The 23,772-nt window shown below is 38.0% G+C and overlaps 1 protein-coding gene across 1 annotated transcript; it reads right to left on the reverse strand.

Moving 5' to 3' along the window:
- Positions 1-1,070: 1,070 nt before the first annotated feature.
- Positions 1,071-18,422, reverse strand: snphb (syntaphilin b). Its single transcript, XM_079802593.1, has 7 exons — positions 18,261-18,422; positions 10,724-10,860; positions 9,340-9,414; positions 6,617-6,733; positions 5,903-6,010; positions 5,653-5,802; positions 1,071-4,768 (listed from the first exon to the last, which is right to left on the reverse strand). Exons 2-7 carry the CDS (start codon positions 10,765-10,767, stop codon positions 3,142-3,144), a joined length of 2,121 nt encoding a protein of 706 aa, XP_079658719.1. The 5' UTR covers positions 10,768-10,860; positions 18,261-18,422; the 3' UTR covers positions 1,071-3,141.
- Positions 18,423-23,772: the final 5,350 nt, after the last annotated feature.

The following is a 23,772-nucleotide window of genomic DNA, read 5'->3' on the forward strand; positions in this document are numbered from 1 at the left end:
CAGTAAATGCCAAAATTAAGTGTTATATTATGTTTTTTTGTTCAAGATTAACATTAAGTGGGAGATTTAGTAGTGTTTAATGTTTTGTTATGCTAGTTTAGAAGAGTTTCTGTTATGTTTTTTTTTATAGGGTTATCATCATGGTGACGAGTGGAGCCTGAGCTTAGTTTGAGAACAGATACATGTTAAATGTATTATATTACTGTCCTCATTCAGCAAGTGCTATGCTAATGCTAACAAAGCATTGAGTAACCAATTAGTAAGGTGGCATTTATTGAATTAGCTAGTTAAAGATAGTCAAGTTTCCACTACTAAAAATGTGAGATTACAAGATATTTAAATGTATGAATTAGTTTACTCAAACATGGCAAGTTCAGAGCAGTTAAAATATATGATTACAAAATAAAAATCTGCACGTTCTGCTTACTGAAACTTCAAATTTCTTAATTTTTTGTTTTGTTTTGGGTTTGCCAACTTATTCGGGTTTACAGTGTATCTGTAGACTTCTTAAGTGGTAGATCTGAAGCTTCAAATAATCTGTGATTATGAGTTACCATCCAAAAAATTTACTGATACTGCAACACAAATATCCACTAATGAATTTTCACATTAAACAGCACAAATTTACACAGCTCCTCTCTCTGCCAAAAGAAGTGTTGAATGCTGTTTAAAAGTATTTTTTTATATAAAATAACTATATGTATATATATATAATATTATTACTCAAATTTACCAGCATAGAGGGCCAACATACACATCTCTGCTTATAATATGGCTTCAAAAAATTCAACAAAATTATTTCAAGGCCTTGTGTGTCAATTCAGCAGTTATACAAAGCTTTACATCAGCATAAAACATTTATCTGGTCAAATAACTAATGCACTAGTTATTTACGTACATTTCATTGACAAACAGACAGTAGCAGTTTGGAGGAAACCTCTTGTTCTTAGAGTATTACAATCTCATCTAACTTAATATTCCGTTAAGCCAAAAGACGACTATCTGAAAGCCACACATTCATAGTTTCAACAAACACAAGTCGATAAATTAAAAAAATCAGGGACATGTATGCCTTCTTTTCTTATCTATTGTAAGGTTCTTTAATAAACGCCTAGTTGGGATGAGGTGAAAAGTGCAGGGACTGAAGTAAATACATCTGTACGCACTTGCCACCACAGAAAGCACAAATTAAGATTGTCAAGCAGTTAAAAGAATAATATCAAGCGGCAGAAAACCTTACAGATGCCACACAAAATCTGCACAACAGAAAGCAGCAAGTTATTTTAAAGAGAACTTTGCAAACAGACAACAAATAAAGACTATATCACACTACATGTACTCTACACAATATCAGAGGGAGGAGGTAGACCGAAAGGCAGCGGATATTCATGGTTTTAGAGGGACAGAAGATAAGACGATATGCAAATAACTACAATTAGTGTTCAGCTGGCTGATTATCTGGTACACCGTTTTCTGGCAAATCAATCCAGCTGTCACATAGACACAAAGTATAAATAGTAAAGTCAATTTGTAAATCAGTGATGATTCTTTGAAATAGTGGTGTTGGTGAAATGACTTTGAACCACAAATTCACATGTATGCATTGGTCTTTGGACAGACGGAAACACACAATCAAGTATACTTCAAGTAATTACTTATAAAGTGAATTATAGTGCAATAGACATGTCAGTCAAATAAATGGTCAACATGAACATCATACAGTCATGGCCAAATATTTGGAACAAGCTGGAAACAGATTTAAAATCTGATTTGTTTCTGCGTGTTTTTTTTTTATTATTTAGTCATTTAAGTTGTATATTCCTCTTTTCATACCAAGTAACAATACAAAGAAAATTTGTTTGATTTCTTTGATCATTTTAGTGTAATTATATTACATTTCAGTATTTCAGAAATAACATATTGGCTACGTCAATAGCATATTAGCATAGCAACAACATGTTTAGCAGGTTGTAATGATAAAATTTAGATATTTCATTGTGTAACGGAGGACAGCTAGTATGTATACCCCTGTCCACAAGAGGCCAGTTTGAGTCCCGCTCGGAGTGGGTAGAGCACAACCGGTAATTATATAACCTAGTCTAACAATGAACATTAAAATTACACCTATTATTAAAGCTTAGTATTTTATCGAAAAAACATTTGGCTATGACAGTATTTTCATGGTCACACAGTGAAAGAAAATCATAAAATTCATTTCTGGTGAAAAAGCTCCCTTGACCCTGTTAAAAGTCATTTAACCATGATCATTGTCTAAACGCTGGATCTTTTTACTGTTTATATTATTACTTATATTGTGTTGCCCTTTTCCTCAATACACAATTTAGCATTCAACCATACAGAGCATTTCTAAAAAGTTTGATAACTTTCCCACTTATTTGAGCCTAGAATAAAGAATACATTTTCTAAAAGACTCCAGATGGATTTGTGACAGAATTTATCTAGGACACTAGTGGTATATGCAAAGCATATAAATAGCTCAGCAGGCGCTTGCCTGGCTCCTTAAGGGGAAAAGATGACTGCTCTGAGTCACACAGGCAAAAGTAATGGGACAGCTAACTACTGCACTCACAGCTACAACAATGATGACCATTAGTAATCCAGGTACTTTGGCTGCACTGTACATTAACACAACAAAAACACTCGCTCAGATAAACCAACACACACACACCCTCTGAAGTGACAGTGAGAGTGACGCACAAAAGGACAGTTCCTTCCCATCACTCTTCATTTGAAATAAGGGTAATACAATCATATTAAAGGGGATCTTTAGTGTCACTCCCAAAGCTTAGTCAATGTCATTGTGTCAGTCATTCAGAACACATCATCTTGCCTCTTTACTCAGTCTAACAGTTGTGGAGAAAGGTGAAAGCTCGCATGAAGTCTTCATTAGCATCTTATTTGTAGGTGTAAATACATGCTAGTGATTCCACTTCCTCATTCTTATCCCCTCTTGAATATAGACCATAGAGAACCACAGCATTAAGGTGCTGTGCTCAGATGCTATGCTTCCAGTAGTTGCCTGAATTCATTTTTAAGTTTTAACCACTCTCTTATTGCACATCTTACAGAAGAACAGTGATATCACTGGCTTCAGGGCTTCCCAAGACAGAAGAAAAAGTCTTATATATTCATTCCTCCTGGACCACCTCCTCCTGCGGGGTAGTGCCGAAGACCACCTCCTCGACGCAGGGAATGGAGGGCCACGGTGCAGCAACCCCGCAACAGAGAACCAATATGGTACATTGGCTGACCATCACGGTGTGGACCCCGACAGAGCCATGCCACTGTGGGGACCACTGGAACGACCACTGCAAGCAAATCCACTAAGAAGTGCCGGCTCCAGTAGTTCTTTACTGGTAAACCACAGCCAGACGACGTGGACTCCATGTTCGTAGCACTCTCATCGACCTCATCTTCATCATCTGCACCTATATTGATTACATTATCCCCTGCAACCCCAGCCTCTGTAAGTACACTACGAGGCTGAGTGGTCTGTGGAAGGGTGTCCTCTTCTGTCTCAACCAATGGCTGGACAGAGCAAGGGGACGTGCCAGGGTTTGGCAAAGGGTCTGTTAGAGGTTGAGCAGAGTTGGTTACTGGAGATCCAATGGTCTCTGTGGTCAAAGCTGTTGTTGTGATTGGTGAGACTGTAAGGGACTCTGAAACAGTAGTCTCCTTGACTGAGGACTCCATGGGGATCAACGCGAAAGATGCAGGTCCTTTTGGAACAGATGTAGAAAGTGCACAAGGCTCTATTTCAACAACCGGTGAAGACTTAGTGGAAAAATCTGTGACAATGGAAGTTGTGGCGACTGTTGCTGTAATGGCTGACTCTGTAGCTACCGACTCCAGATCATCTCCCTCATCAGACATCCAGGTAGAGGTCGGGCTGCAGGCCTGAGAGCGGAAGGTACGCTCAGCAATAGTGTCCAGATCAGAGTTAAAAGATGTACTGGGACCATGGGCAGGGGCTGAAGCCGGAGAATGGTCGGTTTGAATGCCTTGCTCACGCAAGTGGTGCAGGTATAAGTGATGATGCGACAGACATGGATTGCTTAGGCTAACACTGGGCCCCATTCCTATCCCACTGCAGTGGAGTGGCACAACTCCCGGCTCACTGTTGCACAGCGCCTCATAGGTGGAGGAGTGTGGCAGGCGGGAGTACGCATTGAGCAGCGAAGCAGTCTCTTGAGACAGAAATGCAGCCTCCAGAAGTAGGTCTGCTTTGCTGGCTCCTCTTCCACTGTCTCCGCAGCAAACAAACCCGCTGTCCTGCGTGCCCTCGCCTGACCAACATGCAATGTCACACCCGTTTTCATTACCCCCATGTTCCGGGCCGGTCTGGTCACTCAATTTGGTGTAGGTAGAGCTGCGGGTAAGCGAGCGAGCTGGGGAGCCTTCGGAAGACTCCGCCAGGCCCTCGCTGACCTCCAGCCCTGCCCCCACCACCCCTCCACCTGCTAGGGCTTCACCTGCTTTGGTGGTCCCGACCTGAGCCAGCTCCATGCTTTGCAATAATGACTCCAGCTTGTGGTTCTGGAGGTTTATGTCTTGGAAGCACTTCTGCACCCCGGTGTCTGTGTCTCCCAGACTGGATCGAACAACATCTACAACCTGTTTAAGCTGCTGGATCTCCTTGCGAGCATCCTTTAGAGCCAGCTGAGCCTCCACACGGTGGCACTCCTCTTCAATCCAGTCTTCTTGCATACGAGACAGCTGAGTACGCAACTCATCAATCTCGGTGTCCCTAAGGAATGATGAGAGAGAAGGAAGCGGAGGATGTCAAAAGAGAAAAGGATGGGATGTCAAGTGGTGACCAGCAGGTGAAGGAAAGACCAAAATTAAATATTTTGTGTGAAACGTTTTCGATTTGTAAATACTTTTTCCCATCCCAAGTGTAAATTTGCCAACTATATGTCAGTCACAAATAGTTTGCTTTTCTGGAAAATTTTAAACAACATGGCTCTGTGGCAGTTTCAACACTGGTCTTGTAGAGCGGCCCAACACAGCAACATACTGGCTTAATCATTTGTGTGAGTTTGGAAGGACTATGTTTGTCTGGCCAGTGGAGTGAGCCAAGGAAACCTATTTGAAAAGATCAAGGGTCAGGGTTTGTCTGGTTAGCATGGGGCAAAAAAGCTAGTTTGCCACTGCTGCATTCTTGTAGAGCCACCAGCCAATCAGCATTTTCATTTTGATTTTTGGCTTGACGGTAATGTGTCCTTTATGGCTCAGGTGATTAACTCATTACACACAGCAGCTTTAAGAACGCATTAACACTTATATGATCCTGGCTATTAGACAAATGGGGGCTGCCATTAAAAGAAACAGTTTAGAAGTAATAAATATTTAGATTAGAGGCCTTGCATTAGAGGGAAATAAAATGACAAATTGCACAGTCTAAATGCTAATATTCAGTGGTTAGCAACTGGAATAGGTAAATCTATCTTTGTAATTGTTACATGGTCTGGAAATCATCAACCAACTGCAAACTTGCATAACAATTTTAAATAAGGGAACCACTTTAATTAACTGCTGTTCAAAGCAGCTGCTTAAAGATAAAACTAATTTCATCATAGACTGATGAGATCATTAGTGCATGGGCCCTCATTTGAATGATGCATGCCTCACCTGTCCTGCAGTCTGTCGATGGTCTCTTTAAGCCGTGCTCTTAGGTGTCTGATACACACCTCTTTCTGTTGCAGTGGAGTCAAATATTGCTCAGGTGGAGGGGGCCGAATACCATGGTTATCATTGCAGGAGGTGTATTTCATGTGACGCCTGATATGGATGAGAAAAGTGGTATATAGAAAAACAATACTATATAGGACATGTGAAAATGAGCAATGCATTATTGATCTCTGTGTAAATCGTGTCTCACCTATGGGTTGGGCTTCCATCACTGCCCTTGCATGACCCTGAATTGCTACTGCTGCTAAGAGAGGCATTTCCATAGGGATCACGGTTACTGGCAGGTGCTGGACTTCGCCTGTGCCATAACAGAATCACAAATTCAGTGTCACCTTCAAAGCCACTTAAGAGGACCAAAGACAAGATATAAACAGAATGCACAAACACACACAATTACACGAACAAACAAAAGGTACAATTGCACGAAAACACAAAACTAAACATGCCCACCTATTGTACAAAAGGACTAACATGCCTCAAATGATACAGTCAACCCTAGGGAGAAAACACCTTTTATGGATGTAAAAAAAGAAAAAGACAACCAGCTCACATAAAACTACACAAAAATGGCACAAAATGCAAAGTAATACAAGCAGTTGTATTATGTGCTGAGACACAGATCATGATAAATATCAGTCATGATGAATCATTTAGAGAATTTTGCAGCTGAATAAGCAGAAAGTGACAGCAGTGCCAATATGATGATCTGATGAGAGCAAAGATTTACTTTGCACACCACAAATATGAAATCAGTGCAATACGAGCTTTAAACTGTGGTTGAAGAGTTTGAATCCATGCTGACACAATGCCACAACAAAGAACTAAGAAAAGTGACAAAAGAAGATAAAAAAAGAGGAGAAAGAGACAGCACTGATAAACGAAAGAGGGATGATGGAGCGCTGACCGACAGTGGCGTTCCGGGGACTTTGGTGTCAGAAATCCTCTGCTCTGTCTCATAGAGACCATAATGCCTGACTCCATGGGTGTGTAGTCTAGCTCTATAAACCTGCAATAGTCAAAACTGACCCACAAACAAGAAGGAATAATAATTACACAGGGTAGCACACACCTAAAGTTCAACTTAATAGCTTGACCCGTATTGTAGACATTCAAATGAATGTTTCTGCGGACATTTTCTTGGATGAATTTGGATAGAAGTAGAGGTTGTGCTACAAAAAGTCATAATGCGGCACTTTTATGGACTGGGTTGTAACCATTATGCTCTATTTTTATCCATCTTTTTCTTTCCGTTTCCCGAAAAATACAAAGACGTATGTCAATGAATTTCCACATGCAGATTTGGTCTTTTTGATGCACTCATAATAACATTGTAAATCAGTTAAATGTACAAAATATTTGGTTAAAGCAACCTCTTGGTAGGCATCGTTCTAAAGTCCATTGAAAACATCCAATTGAAATTAACATTTAGATGCAAGTTGTTTTGTATGTCCATGAAACATGAGGTTGCAGATCTGACAGATTATTTAACAGATTGTCTGACTAATTAATTGAGCAAAGGGAGAAAGATAAAAGGGAAGCGTCTTATAATTAATTCTGGACAGAAACACTAGCAAAGGACTGGGTAGGATTAGAGCTGCTTTGCCACACTTAAGAGTATAAAAGACATGCTGGACATATTGTACAAAGGCTTACTAGATTATTTTTTGACAGAATTACACTGTTTCCTTCATCTTTACTGGCATTAAATGTCTCTTTTATGTAAACAAAAAATAACTGTTCTCAAGACCTTTTGAACATGCAGTTTCAAGCTTTATGCAGACCTCACAGAGCCTACCAAAATCATAAAACCGAGGCAAAACAGTACACAATCACCTGTCAAATTCTAGAACAATGGATCATGGGGTGGCTTAGAGCATAATGACTCTTTAATCTCCCAGAAACATTCTCTTTTAGGAAAGAGCAGGTTAGCAGCACTGAATGAAAGCAATTCCTTTAGGTGGTGCAGAGTGGTGCGGTCACAGGCATGATGGATAACTTGGAATCTAGTCTGATATTAATCAGCTGATATTTGGTCAGTTTTATTTCAATTCTGTAGTGAGTTGAGTAAATATTGGTATCAGCATTAAATGCTAAAAAACACAGTTGTCCACCATTTAAAGCTAAGACTGCAGCAGAGGCTTTAAAAAATCCTATCAAAGCAATATCAAAAATAAAATAAAAAATCCTATGATCAGCAACAATTATTAGACACAACCAGGTCATAAATGTAAATATGCATTGGTTAAGTTGACAAATGTACAGTCAAACCAAAATTTATTCAGACACATTATCACAGTTTATTGTTATAGTTTAGAAAATGGTAATAAAATATGACAAGAACTCAGAATTAAACTGTCAGAACAAATTTATCTTGATAATGTCAGATAACTTTGATAGAAAGGTATGTAATGTATTACTATCAACCAATCAGCCGTCAGTTGTTCAATTTAATTACACAATTAGATAATACCAATTTAGGTCAACCAATTACCAAGCAATGCTTAATTTTGTTCAGTCTGTGCGTTAGAAATGAAAGAAAAACCACTTAAGCAAAATATGGTTAGGTCAAAGAGTAATTTTGGTCCCAAATTTTTGTCAATTTTACTGGTAGTCCACTGTATGAAGAATTTTTGGGTATAATATGTCACAGTTTACTTTATTTTGCTATCCTCACTTACATAAATGAACTGTAGTGTCCTGCAACCACTAGTAAAAGTAAAAAATCTGGTGTCTGAATCGTTTTTGGTTTGATTGTATATCAAATTGTCGTTTTCGTTAAATGAAATAAAGATTAAATAAAATAAAATATAAATATTAGATGAAAAACCTAAAACCTAAATACAAGTTAAAAATAAAATAAATATAAAAATATTTTAATAATGCTAAAATAATACTGGTCCAAATATAATTTTAAATAGATTTAAAATGTAAAAAATAGACCAATCATAACAGCACATTTACAATGACAAGCCACCTTAACTACTGTCCACCAAGACCACCACTGGTGGGTTGTAAGAGGTTAGCTGAACTACCTAACCATGAAAGCAAGCCAAGGTCATGGTTAAGGTGAGAGCAAAGCAGAGAAAATAAAAGTAAAGTGAAACAGGGCGAAACAAACAAAGCGTGCTTGAGGAGAGAGAGAGAGTGAGAGAGGGAAAGAGGACTCTGCTATCAATACTGATAGCAAGGAGAGGAAGGGAAAGAGAAAATCAGCTAGGGTAGTTGGACAGACCAGGTACGTCCATCATGTTTCCAGTGATATGGACTTATTGAGGGAAAGTTGGGTAATGCGGTGTAGGGAATATGTGCACTGCATTGCCACACACTCGTTAGAATCACTGTGAAAATATCACATTCATTGAAGGTCTCACAGATTATCAATTCAGTCAGAGCCAAAATGACTTCTCATGGGACATATTCCCAGACCATTAACTGATTCAATTACATTTCCTCTGAGCCTCTGTCAAAGACCAGAGAGTTCAGCATAAGTGGTATCAGAACTGCCCTCTCAGATCCTCAACATCAGCATCAGTGGAATCAGGTAATAAACTGCGTGTGAATGCCCAGTGCAGCAGTGTTGTCTACTACGGTCATGCCCTACTGTAGGGTACTGAATCAGAGTCTCACACAGGGGATGCAGTGGGAGACGACAGCATTTGTTGCAAGCGATGCTTAGGCTGTAGGGCCTTCAGCAGGTTGAATCTGAGGAAAGAGATGAGACAGAGGCACAGAGCTGGGCTCTACTGCATTGCTACTCACTGCCCATACTGGTACATATTAAACAGTGACAAAATTAGCTGTATTCAGACACTGATATGGCCGTGGCTTTAACCGAAAGTGTGTGGAAACAAAATTTTTAGATCTAACTTTTTCCATTTATCTATTGTTGTATAATTCACACAATTGTCATTTATTCATTTTTATTACAACAGTTATGTAAAATAATGCTATAGAAAGTTAAGAAAGAAAGCGAGCAAGACACACAGCAGCCTGTTTATGCTTATCTCGCGCAGAAGGTTTAAAAACATTAACATAAATAGTTTGTTTAAAAAAAAAGAAGATATGCATGATGTAGTATATTAGTTATTAAAACATATTTCTGAGATGCACACAATTTTAAAAGGACCTTGAAGTATGTTTAGTAAAATATTGCTTTATCTTTGTGCTTCAGGAATAATCAGATTGACACATATTTCTTATATAATTTAGTGGAATTTGTTGTAATTTAGTCAGTCTATGCCAGACTTTTTACTCTGTGCAAAAACATGAAAGGTCTTCTATCTAGACAGTATGGTCTGTACTACCATTCAAAAGTTTTTTTGAAAGAAATGAATTCTTTTATTTAAAGTGGTTGCATTAGACTAATCAAAAGCAGCACAACTGTTTTAATCACTGATAATAATAATAAGAAATATTTCTTCAGCATCAAATCAGCATATTAGAACGATTTCTGAAGGATCATGTGACACTAATGTTGCTGACAATTCAGCTTTGACATCAGACAAATACAACATAGAAAATAGTTATTTTAAATTGTAATATTATTTCACAATATTACTGTATCTTTGATCAAATAAATGCAGCCTAATGCAGCATAACAGTCTTCTTTTAAAACCATTTAAAATCTTTGAAGGATACTGTACATTTGTGTTTATGTGTTTAATATCCTAGTACATTACATGTGCTCGTAAAGCTTTTGAACTGACCATTCAGGCAGTTTTATACAACCTGGTAGTTGTAGAGTGAAAAAATCTTGACAGCAGCGAGAGAAATTGAAAGAGCTAAACATCTGATGTATTAATGACAGCAGCAGAAGAGAGAGAGAGGATTATTGAAGCACTTGAAGCTCAAAAGGTCATTAAACTGCAGTAGAGTCATTAGTGTGATTAAGAGAGCCAAACAGCAGCTAGATGGGTTAGATATTACAGCAAACACAGCACCAACACAGCTGCAAGTTTGAAAGAATGTTGGTTAGAAAGAAGATTAATGACAGAAAAAAGATGTGTCTTACTTGCGTGATCCAGAACCAGATCTTTTATTTGAAGGCGAAGACATGGAGTCAGCAGTCCTTTCCCTTCTTTCTCCTTCTTCAGCTGGATCTGTTTTCCTCCCTGTCAACACAGCATGAAACGCTCAGCTGCAGCCAGCCTGAATAAAATACAAGAACACAGACAATGTAGTCATTTTGACTAGAGGAAATGATTCTCTATATCAAAACCATATATTAACCCTCATCTCATTTACATAACAGCAATGCCACAAGGAGTTACAGTCAAAAAGGAAATATTTCAAGTTTTTTGTTGCCAGACTATAATATTATTAAAAAAGCAGTTCACCCAAAAATGGATATTCTGTTAGTGTATCATTTACTCACCCTCCATGTTGGTCCAAAGTTGTATGATTTTCTTTGGTCTGTGGAACACACACATGTATATATATACAGTATATATAAAAAAAATAAATAAAAAAAATTATATATATATATATTTTCCTGTCATTCAGACCTGCAACACATTTCAAAAAAAGTTGGGACAGGAGCAATTTAGGGCTAGTAATGAGGTAAAATGGTTAAATAATGATGTGATTTGAAACAGGTGATGTCAACAGGTGATTGTAATTATGATTTGGTACAAAAGCAGCATCCAAGAAAGGTCTAATCCTTTAGGAGCAAAGATGGGCCGAGGATCGCCAGTTTGCCAACAAATACGTGAGAAAATTATTGAAATGTTTAAAAACAATGTTCCTCAAAGAAAGATAGGAAGAGATTTGGATATTTCACATTCAACAGTGCATAACATAATTAAAAGATTCAAGGAATCTGGAGGAATTTCAGTGCGTAAAGGACAAGGGTGCAAGCCTAAGCAGAACAACCGTGATCTCAGATCCCTCAGGCGTCACTGCATCAAGAATCGTCATTCATCTATAAGCGATATCACCACATGGGCTCAGGACTACTTTGGCAAACCTTTGTCAAGTATCACAATACGTAGTTACATCCACAAATGCCAGTTAAAACTGTACTGTGCCAAAAGGAAGCCCTATGTTAACAGTGTCCAGAAGCGCCGTCGACTTCTCTGGGCTCGGAGGCATCTGGGATGGACCATCACACAGTGGAAACGTGTACTGTGGTCAGATGAATCAGTATTTCAGGTATTTTTTGGGAGGCATGGACGCCGTGTGCTCCGGACCAAAGAAGTAAAGGATCATCCAGACTGTTACCAGCAACAAGTCCAAAAGCCAGGGTCTGTCATGGTATGGGGTTGTGTCAGTGCCCTTGGCAAAGGTAACTTGCACTTCTGTGAAGGCACCATTAATGCTGAAAAGTACATAGAGATTTTGGAGCATAATATGCTGCCTTCAAGAAGACATCTTTTCCAGGGACGTCCATGCATATTTCAACAAGACAATGCAAAACCACATTCTGCACACATTACAAAGCCCTGGCTGCGGAGGAAGAGGGTACGGGTACTTGACTGGCCTGCCTGCAGTCCCGACCTGTCTCCAATAGAGAATGTGTGGCAAAATGCGACAACGAAGACCCTGTACTGTTGCTCACCTTAAGACTTGTTTTCAGGAAGAATGGGACAAAATTACACCTGAAACACTTCATCACTTGGTGTCTTCAGTCCCTAAACGTCTTTTAAGTGTTGTGAAAAGGAATGGCAACATTACAAAGTGGTAAATGCTTTACTGTCCCAACTTTTTTTTAAATGTGTTGCAGGTCTGAATGACAGGAAAGGATGCATATTTACAAATGACATCAAGTTGACCAGACAAAACATGAAATATTTTGTGTTCATTTTGTCTGCAATGAAATACAAGTCAAAGTAAATTTAGAAATCACTTCTTTTTTTTTGCGTTTTCCATACTGTCCCAACTTTTTCTGATTTGGGGTTTTATATATATATATATATATATATATATATATATATATATATATATATATATATATATATATATATATATATATATATATATATATATATATATATATATATATATATATATATATATATATATATATATATATACATACATACATTGTGATCCACAGAGGAAAGAATGAGTAAATGATTTCAAAATATAACTGTCCCTTTAAGACATTCACTAAATGTTTGCACATATTCTCATTTTTATCTCTGATCAAGTGAGGCAGATCGTGCTATCAAAGTCAAAGGGAAACATAACAATCCGCCCATTTCATCTGACCTCTTCACACTCAGCAGACCTGGCAGCAGCATTGCTTGCAGAGCTGTAATATATTTAACATTGTGCTGACACAGACTTGCTGGTCTCTGACTCTGTGCTGGTGCTAAGCCAGACAACAGACATGCAGTAATAGAGCTTAAACTTTCACATTCAGACTACTCAGAAAATAAATCAAGGTCTGTCTGAAGCCCTATAATGCCATTTTAATTCGAGAGAAACAGACAAATAAACAAATGATAAAAAAAGTTATTGATTCAATTTTAAAGAAACCTTTATGACAAAAAAGGTTATATACTGTATAAGAAGTCTTAAAGGAACACGCAAACTTTTTTGGACTTTATCTTATTCACCATATCCCCCAGAGTTAGATAAGTCCATACATACCATTCTCATCTCCGTGCGTGCCATAACTCTGTCTGTTGCACACCACCGCTAGCCTAGCTTAGCACAAAGACTGGAGGTAAATGGCTCCAGCTAGCCTACTGCTCAATAATTGTCAAAATAACGCCAACATTTTCCTATTTACATGTTGTGATGTGTATAGTTACACTGTGTACTAACACCGACGGAAAATTAAAGGTTGTGATTTTCTTGACAAGGAACTCTACTCTCATTCCTGTGTAATGATCAAGGAATTTTACTTCCGTACCATGAATGCAGCGGCGCAATGATATTATGCAGTGCCTGAAAATAGGCTAACTTCCATCAACATAACCAACGTGTAACAGACTTAATAGTGATTTAACTTATAATTTGTTTTTTGTGTACATTTTTGACATTTCTGTGTGTTTAAATAGGTTTGTGTACGAGGTGTTAATGGGCACTTCTTTGCTTTATTTGTTCAGCTCTTACAGTGATTTTTTGGAGATCAAACGGTTTCAATAAACTCCATGAAACATCAGAAGTCTGGCCATCATTCGGACAGGGTCCGCTACACAACGTGACAATCTGCTTACACAGAGAGCGTGCTGGGGACTATTATCAGGTGCTGCATAATATCATTGCGCCACTGCACTCAGGGTACGGCTCAAAGTTCCTTGATCGTTACACAGGAATGAGAGTATAGTTCCTAGCCATATCAGTTTAGAAAATCGCAACTTTTCATTTTCCGTCGGTCTTAGTACACGATGTAACTATACACATCACAACATGTAAATAGGAAAATGTTGGCGTTATTTTGTCACTTATTGAGCAGTAGGCTAGCTGGAGCAATTTACCTCCAGTCTTTGTGCTAAGCTAGGCAAGCGGTGTGGGTGCGTCAGACAGAGTTATGGCACGCACGGAGATGAGAATGGTATGCATGGACTTATCTAACTCTGGGGGATACGGTGAATAAGATAAAGTCCCAAAAAGTTGTCGTGTTCCTTTAAATGATTGCATAATAGCCTACTGTCATGTTTAACAGTTGTTCAACAACTAAATCAATAAAATTATCCTATGATGGGAACTTAAAGGTTCGATACATGAAGCATCTGACAGAACCCTTTAATGAGACGAGACCTATTATACCCTTTTTCAAAATATTGATTTTGTTTTTGGGGTCTACTAGAACAGGTTTTCAATTGTACCTTTAGGGGTACAACAGCTTGCCACTGGGGCAGTACCCTTAAAATGACATCTTTGAACCTTTATACCCCTAAAAGGTTCATAGTAGTACCTTAAGGTACTTATTGCTACTCATGCAACTCTTAAGGGTGAAAAATTTACAAAGATGTCCTTTTAAGGGTACTGCCCCAATGACAAGCTGGTGTACCCCTAAAGGTAAATTTTTTAAAAAACGTTTTACATTATTGCAGCACATCACTTCCCAGTCTGTCAGTAACGCTCTGTCTAGTTCTGGTTTCTATGATGGTTCCTTCCGAAAAGCCACAGTGTAAACCAGCGTGTTGTGATTGGTCAACCGCTTCAAGCATGTTTCGGAAAAGTCACAACCGCGAGTTTCAACACACTACTAAACACAACTCAATCAAGCCTCGTCTTTTTTTTTTTTTTGCCATATGCCATGAGCGGGAATTTTTTAAATGAGGAATACTGTGACATGTCGTGTACGTTCCTGGAAGAAAACTCAAGACTACAATCGAGGAGTTTCAGGGAGTTTAGCAACATTACACATTAAAGAAAGTTGAACATGTAAAAAAGTTAAATAGGGCCCCTTTTAGGTTATATATAGAACCTTTGCTTGGAAAAAAGCTGTTATTTCTGCTACAGTGTGCATCCTGAGACATATGGTGAAGAGAAGAGGGATTAATGATCTAAATAATTAAAAAGCAATTGGCACAGCTCAGTATTAGCTCACCACAATAAGCAACTCAATCCTTCACCATGATGACATGACCTTTCAAACACTTGGGGTTGGTTGGGTGACAAAAATGAACAAAACAGACAGAGACCTAGCACATTTTGCTGAAAAATGTGCAACCGCTGAGTCAGTATCGGGACAGTGTGGTCTCCCTCTGACGCAGTGTGAGTCATAATGTAGAGCGCAGCGGTTAAATCTGTCCTATCTGCTTGAACTTTGCACCGATGCAGAAGACTAGAGTCTCTCTCACAGTTTATGCCATCTCCATAGTTCAATTTCTTATCAAATACACAACTGCAAACATAAATGTCATGCGTGAATATTCAGATCATAAATCAAGTTGAGTATTAGCGTAGCTTATACAGATTGTAGCAGCATTATGCATGAATATGTGAGAAAATGTGAAAGGAAGCATTGAAGCTCATGATGCGAGACTTGCCACATTGTCAAATACAAAACTAAAAATCAGCAAATAAACATTGAACAATTTTCATTAGGCTGAATAAATATAATATGTATAACGAACTCATTGATAATTCAGTTACATTTTGATGTTGAAATCTGCTGCGTCATGCTCCTGCTACAGTGTGTCATCAGCACTGGACGACCTCTGGCTGTTGTTGAATGAGATGTGCAGAAAGCTGCAGATGAGCGATTATTATGACCCTGCACTTCTTTTCTCTCTCACAGGCCACATTCAAGCCATATAGAGTATCATTGTAGAAAGACTGTTTACTGCTCATAAACATCCAACAGTCAAATGTCACACACTGGTGGCTTGCTTCTCTCAAGCCGATTATGACTTGAATATGAAGCATATATGATAAAGGAAAAGAACAAAGTAGCAAAACAGAAGATCTGTTTGACAACTTCGCTCTTCATGCAGGTCTTTTTCATACAAAAACTGTTTACAGTTACCATGACTGTCAAGCTGCAAAACAACAAAACAAAATATAACAGTACCATAAAGTAATTCATAAAATGTATGCTATTTAAGACTTCTGGAATCATCTGTGAGGAACAAACAGAAATTTAAGACATATTAAAAAATATATATAAATATCAGATGAAAAAACTTGAACTCGAAATATTAGATGGACAACTTAAATCAGAGATTTACTAACTAACTGAAATATAATATTTTGCAGTTGAAGAATTAAAATAACAAAAACACAAAACATTTTAAATAAATAAATAAAGCTAATTAGACATATATAACATTTTGAAATGACAAAATAAAATTACTAAAACAATCTAAAAGAAAACTGAAAATACTAAAATACAATAATAGTATATAAAAAAAATAAATAAAAAAAACATACATTCACATTACTCAAATTGAGAACTGCTGCAAATGAATAATTGAGTCCATCAGTTTAATTCAAAAACAAATCCTTGAGTCATGATCTCTATGATTGTTGTATGGAAAATACGTTTTTTTTTTTTTTTTTTTCAGAAGAACATGCTATTTGGAATGAAACAACAGATAAATGACAGAATGTTTGTTTTTAGGTGAACTATCCCTTTAATAAATCTGGTACAATCCACAATGAAAATAGGTAGGCCGCTGCCTATCTTGTGTTTTCATAAATCTAATGGGAGCTAATATTTGTAAATAGTTGTATTTTTTTTTCTTCGTTCAGTTAAAGCTACCATGGATTTTTTATTTTAATATGTTCCATGAGGTTCACTTATAATGTTAATAAAGCTGTTTTTGGAGCTTTATTAAATAAATACTTTGTTTATGAGGAGGACATTTTAAGCCCCGGAACTTGCAGGATAGGCTCTTTTAACAAAGACCTCTTATGTCAAAAGATCAAGGCAAATTTGATTTTTCATGTCATGACCCCTTTGTTTTTCATTATAGGCATATTTTATTTCAGCTTTATTTTAATTAAGAAAAAATATTTATATTTGCATATTAATTTAACATTTTTAAGTAAAATGTTCAATTAGATATATATTTCTAATGGTTTTATTTAACAATAACAACACTGGGAAGAATACATATTGCCAGATGATTAAACTTAAGTGTCCCACTTCACTTGTATTCACGGGCTTATAGAGTGAAATGAGGGCTCTCTATGTAGCTGAAACACATTTGGCTGAAACCAATGTGGTAAGGATGCTTTGGAAGATTGGCTTGAATGCTGAGAGGATGTAGAGCAGTCACCATGGAGACAGCCATCCAGCCACTATTCTAGTGAGCTCCACAAGTGGTGTGATTGGCTTTCCTTGCTTGTGTGTGTGATGAGACAGACAGACGGGATGGTGACATTACACAACCGCAAGGGAAGCAGACTCAATTGCATGTCTATGAGCAACAAATAGCATCCTGCGCAAACAACAGGGTGATAATTATTGTGATATCAAGAGAGAGTAAAGAGATTAATAGTGATACACCTTGAGACATGCTGCACAGTTTGACCTGTTTTAATGTTCTAAATTATGCAAACTTGCTAGGATGTGATAAAGACTACGGATGATGATCTTTCTAGGTCCTCACAAATCCACTTTTGAGCACACCTACTCTGCAATTTGGCAAGTCCTTACACGGATGCAAGGTCATACTGCACCCTAGGCCGTACAAACTACACTGCCCCTGTCACGACTCACAGTGCACGAGAGGTGCTGAAACAAAATCAGAAATTAAAGCAATTCCCGGGGCTAGGAAACGACACATTTCAAGTTATGAAACACGGTCCTAGATTAGCATAGTACGAAAGCGCATTACAGGCAAAACCAAAACAAACGCAAGATACACACGCATGCTCGCTGCAGGGAAACATCTGCTGTGCGCGCGCACACCTAAACACCGAAAAGATGTGTGCGAAACACACGGTGCAAATAAACACCATTTAACGTGCGAATGTAAGATATTCTTTTGCTTGATACATCCATAAATCATAAAAACCGTGTACCTGGCGCGTCACAGTCCTTGGTGTGTCCTACACACGGGAAATACAGAAGGAGTCCTTCGATACAAAGATGCAGCACGATTTGCATGACATACTGCGATAAAAAAACGTTTCACATTTACCTAATAGCAGCCTTCTGGCGAGAATCGTCTTGCCTTCATGTAAACAGCAGTGTTTTGCCGGGTTTACCCGTGCTCGTCCCCGTCAAGGACTCCGCCACAGCGGTGCTCCGCTGCTCGGGAGGGCGAGTCGACGGGGCGGGTGCTGCTGCTGCCGCTGATGATAATGAGAGGGATTCTGGCGCGTGCGTGAGGTTTGTTTGAGAGCCTCGTGAAGGAGGACGAGCGTTGATATCAAAGCAGATGCGTAATATTACGAAGATCTACTTAAAGGGGACCACACCACTTGTGAGTTGTGAGGACATGCAGTGTTTTGTTTGAATTATTTCCGAGGGTGGACTTTTCAAAAGATTTTTAGGTAATCTTAATCTGATTTTCTTTGTAAAACATATACATATAGGCTATATATCCTAACAAAAAGTGCTCAAGCAGACTGTTAGTGCTGTTTTGTGTTCACTAAGCTAGTGAAATAGGCCTATGTAGTTAGGTTATTAAATACCTTCCCCCAAACACACTTTTTGGGCTGTCTACACATTTTAAAAGTAAAATCAAAGTCGTTTTCAACCTGCAGATAAATTCATTGCACTTCACTCTGCAAACTGCTGAAGAAGAAATCTATGAAAATGCCAAAACCTATTAAAAATTAAACAAATGATTGAGACAAATGGATGGAAACAACAAAAAATGGATGGGCATTACATGCCCATGGGACTCTTGCTTCATGCACGTCTAATAAGATACCATATATCTGACAGTCTTCGGGCATTAGAGTGATTACAGGGGAAATTATATCCACAAGAGAGGAGCCCTTTCAGCACCACGGACAGCGCTACAGTCTCTTCTCATACTCCCAATTTGTCTGGCTATCATCAGACCAAGCTCAATTTAAGATTGAACATTGCTCTGGGGAGTCTGCTCTGTATTTTCTACTGCACAAGAGGCATGATCAACTAGCATAGTTCAAATTACTCTTTATGCAGGTAGTCCTTCAACAAATCAGACCACAAGAGGCGTGATCAACGGGCAATGACCCATCTTCTCTATCCGTCATCGTGTTAAACCCGCCAATAGCGTGCCAGGTGGATAAGCCAGTCTGTGATTGGTTCCCGCAAAAATGTAACAGAAGAAGTAGAAATGAATGTACAGGTTTCCAGACTGAGCTGCAGGGCGAAATCAAAACGTAAGTAGCCTATGAGAAACGTACACAGCAAATTAATAACAATTCACAAATGATGACTTGCAGTAAAGAAATTCATCTTGTTAAAAACTTTTCTTGTTTTCATTGTCAAATATTATAATTAAATTAGTGTTAGCCTACATGGAGAAATGCTATAGTAAATGTAGGTGTTTCCTGATTATACATCCTTGGTTACAAAAAGGCGCACTTGTTAGACAGCTCCATGTATTTCAAGTACTTCTCATGCACTCTGTCCTGTACACTACATTTCTTAGTAAACCATCCTGCTTTTTTCTTTTTCCTGAATTTTTACCTGAGGAAGAGTGGACAGATGAGGCAGGGTCTTCCTGTAGCGCTCATGCACATAATGGAGTTTGTGGAGAAGCATGGTGAGTGCCGTGGCTCGTGTGTTTCTCAGTGTTGGTCAATGCAATAGCCACATCTATGCTGAGATGTGTTTGTGTTTAGGTCTCAGGGAAAGTGGCCTGTTCAGGGTTGGTGGGAAAGTGAAACGCTGCAAGGAATTGAGGAAAAGTTTTGATCAAGGAGGATTTCCAGAGTTTGACAGTGGGGATATTCCTACTCTTCCCTCCTTATTGAAACTTTTCCTCAGAGAGTTGCCTGGTGGACTTATTCCAGAGCTACACAGGACACAACTGCTGAAAGTGTTCAGGGGTAGGTGAAGCTGGGGTGGTGATGCACAACAAAATTGATTTATCAATCTGACTAAATCTTCTTAAATTCTTTATTGTATCTTGCAGGTTCAAGAGGCCGAACTGAATCAGGCTGTGAGGACAATCCTTAACTGTCTTCCTGAGGAACATTTTAACGTCCTCTGCTACCTGTTGTTCTTCCTGTCCCGTGTGGCTGCAGAGAGTCATCTAAATCTTATGACATCCAAGAACTTGTCAATAGTGTTTGGACCCACTATCTTTCAGTAAGTGTTTGTATGTGTGTATTCAGCTGAGATAGTCTGTGCTTCAAAGCACATTACAATGTAACTCAAGGACTGAGGTTTCTAGAATTACATGCACAAGTTTTCAGGATCTTATGAGACACAGACACCAGTCTGATGGAGCTGCCAATCATAAAAGGAAGATGGGTGTCTGGTGTACTGTATAATGTGACACATGTTTGTTATCTGTGTGTGCAGCGTTCCTCTCGGCCCCACCATGGTTGAGGAACAGGGGCTGTGTAATGCTTTGACCGAGCACCTGCTCAACAACTTGAAACATTTGCTGCCAAACATGTACCCTCATGCATCCACCGGAAGTGGAGTTTATATTGTGTTATAAGTTTGTTTCAAATGATGGTGGCATCTGTATGTGACTGGATTTATGAATTTAATCAGTAATTATATACATTTTTTAAATTAAATTATTAGTCATTGCTAGTGTTTAAGAGTGAAAACGATTATAGATATTTTTTTTCTTTTGTATATGTTTGAGAGATTGAAAATGCAGACCAAAGCTGCCTAAAACTGGACGACTGAGAAAAATATTAAGAGGTTTTTGGAGAAAGTTTTGCTCATGCACTGCCAGGTACCCAGTAGTATCTTTTAAAAACGTATTCATGTCTGTTGGTGAAAAAGAGAGAAAGAGACTTATCTGGTAATTGTGCATGTGCCCATATTTTTCTGTTTTACTATAAATAAGATTTGATAAGTTAATACAGAGTAAGTTCAAATGAAAGTTATACATGTCATGTCACAGAACTGTGAGAGAGGACTCAGGCGCAGAATTAATTTATTATAAGTTTATTTGAGACACACAGCAGGCAGGACAAGATATGGTGGGAGAGGAGGTGAACACAATCCAACAGAAGGCAGGGAACAAAACACCAAGACTTGAACCACACAACAGGAAACGTAGACAGGAACAACCTATGACGAAATCCAACAACGGGCAAGGAAAGCACATGAGGCACAAGTTGTCACAGGTAGCACAAACACAACTTAATACAACAAACTGGCAAAACATGAGGGAAAGAGAACACAATAAATAGGGAGAAGAGAACATGAGGAACAGGTGAGCACACTCAGAACAATGAAGACTTAACAAGGGCTTAAACAAGGGGGCGTGGTAACAGGAAACAAGGAGGCTGGAAGAGAAGAGCACATGGCCAACAGAGCCATGTGCTCAAGCACAAAACAAACAAGGAAACATTAAACCAAGACAAGACAGACAGAACAGACAATTGAGAACCCTGACATGTCATCAATGTGTTGAGTGAACAAACACTATGTTTTCTTTCTTTCTTTCTTTCTTTCTTTCTTTCTTTCTTTCTTTCTTTCTTTCTTTCTTTCTTTCTTTCTTTCTTTCTTTCTTTCTTTCTTTCTTTCTTTCTTTCTTTCTTTCTTTCTTTCTTTCCTTGCAACATAGCAATGACGTAGACCAGGACGGGGTGTAGGAGTGTACCGTACCGTAAGCCAGGGCCGGCACACAAATACTGCCATTCAGTTACAATAAGACACAATAAAAAAACTCTGCTATTAACACTAAAATTTCTGTAACACTGTATCCTTATTGTATCGTTGTTGCATAATTATGTCAACTAAAGATGTCCTTGCTTTCATTGTTTTGTTTTTTTGTCCTCACCCCTATTTTTGAGGTCTGGCATTTGGCAAGTGAGGTTGTCTTGTAATATACTACCATGACCAGCAGATGGTAGTCAAAGTTTGAAGGATTGAGTTCAGTGTTTGTACTTCAGTGACAAACACAGAACTCAGATAACATTTATCACTTAGTTGTGAAAGTGCAGCTCATTCATGCCGCCCCCCCGATTTAATACATTTAAAAGAATAGGTGTCTTATAATATATTCGTGGAAACAGGCATTGTATACAGAGCTTCCCATGCTCTTTATCTTTCTGACTTGTGCATAGTTTACAGGAGTTTATGTTAAGTTAGAAGCCTTTAAGGGATAGTTCACCCAAAAATGAAAATTAGCCCATGATTTACTCACCCTCAAGTCATCCGAGGTCTATATGACATTCTTCTTTCAGGCGAATAAAATCTGAGTTTTATTAAAAATGTTCTGGGTAATCCCAGCATTATAATTGCAGTAATAGTTGCTCTGTTTTTGAAGTCCATAAGAAATGCATCTGTCAGTCAAATAACTGCTCCACGCGGCTCCGGGGTGTTAATAAAGGCCTTCTGAAGCGAATCGATGCGTTTGTGTAAGAAAAATATCCATATTTAAAAATGTATTTCATTTTTTTCTATGGCTCTGCATCAGCCGTCCCCGCGCCATCACTTCCGGCAAATAAGATCAAAATACATGCAAAATACCGACACGATCATAGATATATACATAGAGGCCTCATTAGTGCCTGCGTGGATCGGTCGAATGAGGAATCTACATAAATATATCTTTGATCGCGCCAGTATTTTGACCTTATTCCCCGGAAGTTATGGCGCTGGGAATACTAGAGACATTCGTCTGATAAGAGGTAAAAAAATAACATAAATACTGTTCGGTTTCTCGCAGAAACTGATTATTTCGTGTCTTAAGACATCAATGTGTCGCCACGAGCCGCATGGTTTAATAAGGATTCCTATGTCTATGCGTTTTTACTCTCATTGCTCTCATACTCTAAAATATCCCCATTGACGTGCATTATACGACTATCACACTGCAACGGTTGAAGTTAAAAATCTTAATTTGTGTTCTACTGAAGAAACAAAGACACCTACATCTTGGATGCCCTGGGGGTAAGCAGATAGACATAAAAAATTCGTTTTTGGGTGAACTATCCCTTTAATTAGCTAAAACCTTGTGTTGATTTGTGTGTGTGTTTATATATATATATATATATATATATATATATATATATATATATATATATATATATATATATATATATATATATATATATACATACACACTTTATATTAGGTGGCCTTAACTACTATGTACTAACATTTTAATTAATCAGTTGATACAATGCACTTGTTGTGTACATACATGTTTTTACATTGTACTTACATTTTTAAAAATACCTGCATGTAATTACGTCTGTAATTAATTTCTGTAGTTACATTTGTAATTACACAGTTGACACTTCCCTTACACCTAACCCTACCCTTAAACTTACTCATACCCCCACACCTGTCCCTAACTCTACCCATATCCCACCTCAATATCAGCAAAGGTGTTTTGCAATACAATTTGAACACAGTAAGTACATTATATTTATTTTTTGATGTATAATAACATTATAATTATAATTTGATGTAATAATAAAATCGGCAAATGAAGGAATGGAAAAAAATGGAACCAAATTATGATTTAATTAATTTAATATTATTTGATGTGTCACAATGTTTACTGACACTAT

Source organism: Gobio gobio (assembly GCF_949357685.1).
Source record: "Gobio gobio genome assembly, chromosome: 21".
NCBI lineage: Eukaryota > Metazoa > Chordata > Actinopteri > Cypriniformes > Gobionidae > Gobio > Gobio gobio.